The 9,645-nt window shown below is 41.0% G+C and overlaps 1 protein-coding gene across 1 annotated transcript in view; it reads right to left on the bottom strand.

The window, feature by feature from the left end:
- Positions 1-1,905: 1,905 nt before the first annotated feature.
- The window catches only part of arb2a (ARB2 cotranscriptional regulator A), a 140,211-nt gene continuing 132,471 nt past the window's right edge, over positions 1,906-9,645 (bottom strand). Inside the window, exon 11 of the mRNA XM_083904092.1 lies at positions 1,906-2,078. Within this exon, the coding sequence (XP_083760218.1) occupies positions 1,918-2,078 (161 nt within the window). The 3' untranslated portion in view covers positions 1,906-1,917. The remainder of the gene's footprint in view (positions 2,079-9,645) is intronic.

Below are 9,645 nucleotides of genomic sequence, written 5' to 3'. Positions count from 1 at the left end.
TAGTTTTCCTGCAGACAAACGTCTCACTGTCGACATAATCCGTTTAAAATCATCCGTCTTCCTCTCGTTTTCGTCTGATGAGTAAAACTCAATTAAAAAGTGAGTTTGTTTGTTTGTTTGTTTGTTGGTAAATTAAAATAACTCCTCGTTTTCCTTCCTCCGTCGCTCAGATTTCATACGTGTGTCATGTGAGATGATCAGTTTTCACTCGTCCTCGCTGCAGATACTTTACACTTTCAGACTCTTTCCACTCACAAACTTTCATTCATTATTCATTTTCACCCAAACACGAGCACAAGGTGCAGAAAAAACCATAGAATCAGAATAATATTGACAATAAAAGAATAAAAAATACAGAGTTTATGAACCAAGATGCAAAAGGTTTAATGGTTTCATCACAAACCAGGGAAACGAGTCGTCTCAGAAAAGGTTCAGTTAACACATTTTTAAAAATCAAAAGAGAACGAGTGAACACTTTTCAGAATGTGTTATTAATTATAATTTAAAAAAACAACAACAAGTGACCTGACACTTCCTGTCTCAGAGAATACAAAATAAAAGCACATAAAACCTTCCACATGATAAACATCATTAGTTCCTCTTTGTTTGAACAAATGTGATTCAGATGGTTCACATCATCGTTATGGCTTCATTTGATATTATTAAACAAAACAGTTGAAGCAGAGTCTGGTTTCTTCTTAAGGCAACAATATAATATGCAAATGAACCAAAGAGCAGGAAAATGAAACTCATCGAGTCAAAGAATGAGTTCTTTACTCAAACCTGGAGAAGAGACAGAGGGAGGGAAATGTGAAGTGAATTAAAAAGTGAAATGAGTCCTTTAAGCACAGAGATAATCCAGAAAAGCCTTAAACCTGACGTTTTTAACAAGTGTCTGAGTTTTGATCAGATTTATTCAGACTCATGTCACGTCACATTAGAAATGTCTTCCATTAAGAAGCCTGGTTTATAGATTACTCATAAAAAAGTCTGATGATGATGTTTGTGTCACAGTCAGATTAAAGTCCAGCTGAGCAGGAAAGAGAAAAGGTGGACACACACACACACACACACACACACACACACACACACACACACACACACACACACACACACACACACACACACACACACACTCTGCCAACATCTAAGGAAATATCATTCAGGCTTAGAATAATATTGAAATCTTGGATTTCCTGACATGTGTAAGTGTATATATTGAGGCGTTATGAGTGTTGTGGCTCCTGTTAAAATGAGATCTCCCTCAACGTGGTTGTGATGCTTGACTTTAAGTGATTTTAAATATGCTCCTGTGTGTCCTGCATTTCCACACATTCAGCACACGCTTCTTTTATTTGTTTCATCGCATTTGATCACGAGCGCACATCAATTCTGAGGATCTCAACCAGATTTACAGCTGGACTCTCCTCACTCTTACATATATGTGTATGTGTGTATATATATATATATATATATATGTAAGTATTAAAAACATCTGAGACGCTGCAAACTGAGCTCAGAGAAACTGAGTTTAAAAAAAATAAACAAAGGAAAGAATCTCTTCTTATCTCTGTCACTCCAGACATATTTATATAAAACTGAATTTAAAAAAAGAGTCAAAGGTGACTGTGTGTGTGTGTGTGTGTGTGTGTGTGTGTGTGTGTGTGTGTGTGTGTGTGTGTGTGTGTGTGTGTGTGTGTGTGTGTGTGTGTGTGTGTGTGTGTGTGTGTGAGGCCGAGAGGGCAGAAGTGAATGCAGAAAGGACAGATGGAGGTGAAAAGGAAGAGAAAGAACGATCAGAAAGGATGTGGAACCTTGGCCTCTGTCTGTCCATGTCAGCCCTGTGATGGCCCCTCCCCTCTCCTCTTAGCCCCTCCCCTCTCAGCTTCAGATCACGTTGGTCCACCTCGACGTCATCTACAGATCCTGGTGTTTGTTTTTCAGCGAGCTGCTGCGCGTGGTGACGGCGTTGGACGTCTCCTCCGCCTCCTCGCCCTCTTTGGCTTCAAGGACCTCAGTGAAGAACCTGAAGATGGAGTCGAAGCTCATCCAGGAGGTCAGCTCATGTCGCTCTGTGCCTACAGGTCCACAAACACACACACACACACACTACATTATACTCTTTTATTAAACATGATCCACTCTCTGCTTTTCCACCAGTGACAGAACCTGACACCAGATGATTTTCTTTTTTGTACCTGTTCTGACTCCAGGTTCCCTCCGAGCTGAGCTGATACTAAAATGTGACATCATCAGACCGCCGGCCTCTGATTGGTCAGAGAGCGTCGTCACTGAATGTATAAATGTAGCATAAAGTTAAAAAGACTTAAACATCCTGAAAAGTCTTAAACCTGGATGTTTGACAGAGGAAAACTCTGACCCTCTAAGTATTTATAGACCTCATGTGAAATGACGTGGTATGATGACTCCGCCCACTTTGAGGAGCTACGACTGTATCGTGAAAAAGTGCCATGACTGTAGATTTAACACACACACACATGATGAACTACGGTGGCCTTCACAAACCACAACAGATGTTTGATTTTGTTTGTGACAAAAGCTTTAAAGCTGTAGTTGTTTTGTTGAGCTGCTGCAGATACATGACAAAAACAAGATGGCGGCCACTGTAGAGCCAGACTTTTACCTAAAGAACATAAAAGGTTTATTTTGAGGCCACAAAAACAAGACAATAATAAAAGCTTCAGTTTGTAAAACACTGGATATTTAAAATATTAAGAGCCTCCGGTCTCTCTCTCTCTCTCTCTTTAGAGTTTTAAACATCAGGTAAAATGTAAAAGTCCTCATGTGAGTGGATCAGGATCAGGATCAGGATCAGGATCAGGATCAGGATCAGGATCAGGTCTCAGGTTCAACACTGAATCATCCACTCAGAGCCAGAAGCCCTCAGCATGAGAGCCATGACAGCCTATGACCTATGAGTCCGATGGGACAGCTTTTAATATGTTATCCAAGTGGACACCTGATCATCAACACCAGCACATGTCGCTCTCTCCATCTCAGGCCGTCCAACAAAACCAGAGTTGTGCACAATGGACGCTCTAAGTGAAAGCAGTGGAGCGGTCGTCATTCATTCTAAAGCTGACTGAGGAGAGAGAGAGGAAACCAGTGAAGATATCAGGTGGTCTGAGGGGCTGGGTTTCCCTCTGACCTTCTTCTGGGTTAGCCAGTTCCCAAGTTGGGGTCACGTTGGAGCTTGAAACGTGGTCCATGCTCCTCGGGTTCTTCGGGGGTAAAGATATCACAGAGCAGTTTTCTTTTTCAGCTTTAAGTCACAAACGGTTTCTCCTTCTATTGAAGACCTCGGCTCCGCATCACAGCGTCGTTGATGAGAATACTGTAGATCGTGGCCGCAGCTGCTGCCTCATTCATTTCCACCGCTGCTCGCTAACCATTCAGCGCTAACAGATAATGGCTTGTTTCTTGTGCCGCTGGCTAACAGCGCGGCTGCTTAGCAACACAACTGTAACTGGACTTGAGAAGCCGCTCTGAGGCGCCCTCTCTTTCCCCTGAGGGAGAACAGGTCGGTTGCAAGACGTTATTAAGACTTCCATCCCCTGATAGATGGATCCGAGGAGACATTTCCATGTTTACAGAGAGGACACAGCAGTAATGCGCTTTCATTTTAAAGACTTCTCTTTCTTGTTTGTGAGATAAAAATATTTAAATTGATCCTCACAATTTCCCCGTGAGGATTAAAGCAAAGATTAAGCAGAAGGACGCCTGAAAACAAGTGTTCCCAACAGAGGAGGCAGAAACTGTGACCCCTGTGGACGACTGCATTAGAAAAACCTCTTTACCTTCACTAGCTTCCTCATCCCTTCCTCACATCCTCACATCCTCACATCCTCTCCTCTGTGTACATTTTATCAGCTATAAAAAGCCAGACCTGAAGGCTGCAGGGATACAATTAGGAGGAACCTTAAAGGCTCTCTCTGATGACCACTGCACTGACCCCATGTTTATTAGATTGACCCCTGACTGGACACATTAATGGAGATGTTGTGTGTTTGTGTAGCTGTGAGGTCTGAGCTCAGGGCCTGTGCTGCACCTTATAAAGAAAGCAGACTGTAGTCGGTGCCTTTGGCTCAAATTTACTAGTCTGGCAATCACGGGAGTCAATAAGCTGCTGCTGTGACTGTGTTACCTGTGTTAGGCTCAAGCTAACAGCCATCACTGGGAAACAGAGACTCAGGCCTCTCACACCTCTAATCCATCATTTATATCCACTTTGAGTCACGCTGGTCTTTTTTCCTCCTCCTCGTCTCAACGCTCTCTCTCTCCCTTTTACTTCTGTTTTCTCCTCTTTTTCCTCCTCTTCTCCTCCTGCAGATTGGATCAGTGGTGCGGTGCTCTCCCGTTCACCCTGAACTGACGGTGAACTCCCGCTGAACGCCGTCAGCCTCTCCTTCCTCTCCCATCAGCGTTCAGGGTCACCAGTGGGGCGTCTCTGTGCCAATATGCAGATGAGACTGTGGCCCTCCAATGACTCTGGACTGTGGCTCCGCCCCCTGCACTCACACACAGACATTAAATAGGCCTTAAACAGCTTATGTCCACTCTTCATTTAATAGCCAAAGTGTGTGGAACCTAATGGATGTTGTCAGAGCTGATTTAGAGGAGGATCCTGCAGCAGAGAGAGAGAACGACCTCAGAGACGCCACAAATCAAAGTCATATCTTTATAAGACGTGTGGATCGATGTAGTGTCGTCCAGACTCTAACTGCTGTGTAAAGTCAGCTCATAAACACCAGCCAGAACGACTTCAGCTGCAGTTTTAGTCGAACCTGTTGAAAGTTTCTTCTGGAGCTCGGGCTGATGTCATGTAGTGTGTGAGTGCTCCATCATTCAGTCAAAGAACACTATCATCCTCTATGTTGTTTTTAACTGGTCCAACTTTGAAAATAAAGAAGTTTATATTGTGTATTTGTTTCTTTGCATTAAATATAAATCAATAAAGACGCGTGTGACAATTTAAACGGGTTTAATGTAATTGTGCTAATCTAAAGTAGTTTAGTGTAAACGCAATAATGTCCTTATTTATTGTAAATGCAATATAATGATGTGAGTGAGAGCTCCACAACACTGAGTACTAACACTGAATATTAACACTGAATATTAACACAGAGTATTAACACAGAGTATTAACACAGAGTATTAACACAGAGTATTAACACAGAGTATTAACACAGAGTATTAACACTGAATATTAACACAGAGTATTAACACAGAGTATTAACACAGAGTACTAACACAGAGTATTAACACAGAGTATTAACACAGAGTATTAACACAGAGTACTAACACAGAGTATTAACACAGAGTATTAACACAGAGTATTAACACAGAGTATTAACACAGAGTACTAACACAGAGTATTAACACTGAATATTAACACAGAGTATTAACACAGAGTATTAACACTGAATATTAACACAGGGTACTAACACAGAGTATTAACACAGAGTATTAACACAGAGTATTAACACAGAGTATTAACACAGAGTATTAACACAGAGTACTAACACAGAGTATTAACACTGAATATTAACACAGGGTACTAACACAGAGTATTAACACTGAATATTAACACAGAGTATTAACACTGACTATTGTCCAGGGAAACACACACATTGTACTTTCTCTAACAATGTTTTTAGAATTAACAACAGCAGGTTTAACAAAACCACAGAGAACACTCTTATAACCTTGAGACGCCACACACACATACTTGTTTTTATATTTTAGTGAGGACACATAATCACCCTAACGTTAACCATCACTAACCTTAACCAAACTCTAACTCTAACCCTGAAAAAGCCCTTTAAAGTTGTGATGTTTCACTGTAAGAAGATGTGGACAAACAAGGTGAAGGTCATGAGCGTCAGTCCAGAGCCTCGTGGTCATGTGACACACAGAGGTGTGTGCTGGTCATGTGAGAGAATTTGATGGTGGACATTTAGCCTCTACCTCCTCCAACTCCTCGTCCTCCTCCTCCTCCTCCTCCTCCTCCTCCTCCCCCTCCTCCTCTCTGTCACAACCGCTGAAGCCTCTCAAGATAATTGACTGACTGTTTGATCTCGATACAAGACAATGACACATGTCAGTTGCCGGGGTCTGCTCAGGGACGCCACACACACACACAGTCACACACACAGAGTTGTTATCATGTGTGTGCAGTGCAGTGAGTGTGTTGCTGCTCTAAATGAATCTGTAGCTATGGGCATTGCTTTCTTCCCTCACGCTGTTACAAATGCTAATCTCCTGTGATTGTCACAAATTTCAAAACAAACGCTAGGTGAGTGAAAAGCCAAAGTGACGCCCCGAGTGATACTGCCTCACAAAGCCTGAATCAAAGCACGCCGACTATAATTAGGTTCCGTCTGGGCGACATTATTTAAAGCCGCAGCAGTTAATTGCTTGTGTACAAATGGCCTATTTTATTTGAATCAAACTCTTTTCTGTGGTTCATAATTACAGTGATATGAAAGAGGCCATATCTCTTTACTTCATTTATAACATAAATAAATATTCACACCATGAAGAGGACTTTGAGGAGAGGCAAATGTAAAGTGATGATACTTAACTTGGGCTGAATTTAATTTCTTTAAACAATGATGAGGGTTTAATCAAATATACAGACACTTGGGTTAAACATTTAATAAGCTTCAATTAAAAAAAAAGGGAGATGAGCAACGATATGATCACGGAGCAGAAAGGAGGAAAACATCTCACAGAGCTGATACGACTGCATGCACAAGCGTTTTCTCATTTCCTCTTGTCACACTTTTCATCAGAAGGAGAAAACAAACAAAGCTTCTCCTTATCGATGACCGATCGAGGGAAACCTGAGCTTTTTGTTTTATCTGCATGAGGCGGAGCAGCGATGATGTCGCTGTAACCTTAGTCAGCCACGGTTTGTGAAAACTATCTGTTGCATGGATCAGCGCTGACGAATCGTATCTGTGTCCTGGCTGTCAGATGATCGGATGTCCGTCTCCACGACGCTCTCTGATATTAGATGATCTTCTCTGTGTGTGAGCGTGTGTTACTGCTGATTGTGATTGCTTACATACATATATATAAATATATATATATATATATATTAGACACACACAAATACAGATGGAGGATGTGTGTGTGTGTGACGAGGTCAAAGAGCGAGGTGACAGGTGCTCGGCCTCTGTAACAGAATATAACTGAGTCAAAACTCGTTCAGTCTAAATTTACTCCTCACTTTCCACTTCAGGTGAAGGCAGACGACAGCAGGAGATAATCAAGTATCATCAGAATCAAATCAACATCTTTCCACGTCCACAGGAGCTCAGGAGACGCATGCATCACACGAGAAAGAGAGAATTAAAAGAGAGGAACGAGTGAAAACATCACACCAGTGCTTCTCTAATGCAACTCATTTCTAATGCTCGTCGGTTAAGTGGAGCTGTTTCCTGCTTCCCCCTCTGTCTCCGTCGCACTGCTTTTAATTACTTTGCTCATTACTATGTGTTGTTGTTAAAGAAAAACAAGGCAGAAGTCATTACACGTCCACACATGAGGAACAGGAATCATTGGCCGGGGGGAGAGACGACTGTATTTACTGAGAATAAAAGACAAACAGATCTGAGACACAGAGAAAGTCAATCAAACAGGGACAATACTGCATTAACTCAAAGTATCAGCTTCTATATTCTATTTAAGTTAAAAACTGTGATCCACGCTCTTCCTCCTCTTCCTCCTCTTCCTCCTCTTCCTCCTCCTCCTCCTCCTCCTCCTCCATCCTTCCCCTCCCTCCATCTGGATCCTTCCCCACTCACAGACACTGAGTGCTTTTTTATTTTACCGTGAATGAGTGGCCTTGGCCGTCATAAAGGACCCTCGCTTTTATAGACTTGGAGCGAGAGTATTTACAAGATAACCCCAGTCCAAGGACAGCACGGGCGATTTGATACCAGTGTCAGACTCTTCAGCACAGACTCCCTCCCTCGCTGTGACTCAACCTCTCCATGTCACTTGTTTTACTCTGAAAAGAGGACGAGGCTCTTTGAATAAGAGACGAGGAGCAGCTGTGTTCATCACACTAACACCGTTCGCTTCTCAAATCATAAACACACAAATAAGAAACATTTATTTTCTATTTCATTCAGTGATTCAAATCAAGTCAGAGTTATATCGATGCAGCTATGAACACATGACTCTGACTGTGCTGATGTAGATGTGGAATTAACACATTAATCTATACATACAGTATATGTGTGTATATATATATGTATATATATATATATATATATACATATATGTATACGTAAATATACCATTAATGACCCAAGTTTGGATATTCATCCATTATCAATTCTTGAAGTTTTCTCATTTTTTTCAGCTTCTTAAATGTGAATATTTTCTGTTTCTTTGCTTCATCATTAAAAGCGAAAAAGTTTGGTTTGTGAACACAACAAGGTTTTGGAAACAACAATTAACATTTTTCCAAATGTTATGGAGCAAACAAATATTATATTCTATGTTATAAATATTAATATAAATATACTCTTTTATTTGGATAAAAATACATTAATTCTGCAGCTGAGAAGAGATGAAACTATATATAAAAATAACATCCAGATTTAATGACTAATGAAGAATTCTGTAAAATATAATAGTTAAAAAACATACTGGCTTTACTGTATTGGTTTTTATTTATCTATTTTTGTTATTTGTACTTTCACTGGTAATTCATTAATTGAATCTAATTTATTTTCCACTTTTTTCTTTGTTTGTTTGTTTCTTTTATTTAGTTTTAATCAAAGTGTTGATTGTCTGGTTCCAGTAACTCCTGTAAACTCTGTTTAATTATTATTTATTTGTTCTTGCCTTATAATCATTGAAAAAGAGATTTTGATGAAACAATAATTGACCAAAAGTTTGACATGTATTTGTCCTTCAAAGAAAAACAAGAAACAAACAAAAAGGTGATTTGAAAAAGTAACAAACACTTCACTTACTTACCTGAACACTTACTTCAGTGTGTCCAGGATTTATTAATCTGCATTAATCTGCACGTGAACCTGTTGATTCTCACAGTTAAAACCGAGGCACTGAGCACGCACACACACACACACACGCACACACACACATGCATGCATGTGTGTGTGTGTGCAGGGGCCTTGTTGAGTGAACCACCCAGACATTATCACTGTAAACAGCACAGGCCTCCTTCCCTGTCCAGGCCTTTTGTTGCAGCCGCTCACCCATTGGTCAGGACTTAAATGGCGAACACTCGGGGGCTGCTAGCTCGCCTGACATGGTTTTGTTTTTGCTCCATTGAGGAGCAATGGAGAGCTTCTGTTTCTATGCAAGGGCACAATGTGTCTCTAAAGCAGCACGGCTGAAAAGAGAGGCCCCACAAAGACTGTCCATTAATGGAGGCGCTGCATGCATGCTCATGTGTGCACAGACATGGGACACACACACACACACAGGCACACACGTATACAACCTCACTGAAGTACAGGACACACACGCACATCTGTACTAACCCTAAAACACACACTTGTTTTTATATCTTAGTGAGGACACATCATAGACATAATCCACTAATGTTTTACCTGAACCATCACAACTAAACCCTGAAAA

The sequence above is a fragment of the Microchirus variegatus genome (genome assembly GCF_963457635.1).
Source record: "Microchirus variegatus genome assembly, chromosome: 17".
NCBI classification, from domain to species: Eukaryota; Metazoa; Chordata; class Actinopteri; order Pleuronectiformes; family Soleidae; genus Microchirus; species Microchirus variegatus.
This window is presented reverse-complemented; position numbering and strand designations above follow the sequence as displayed.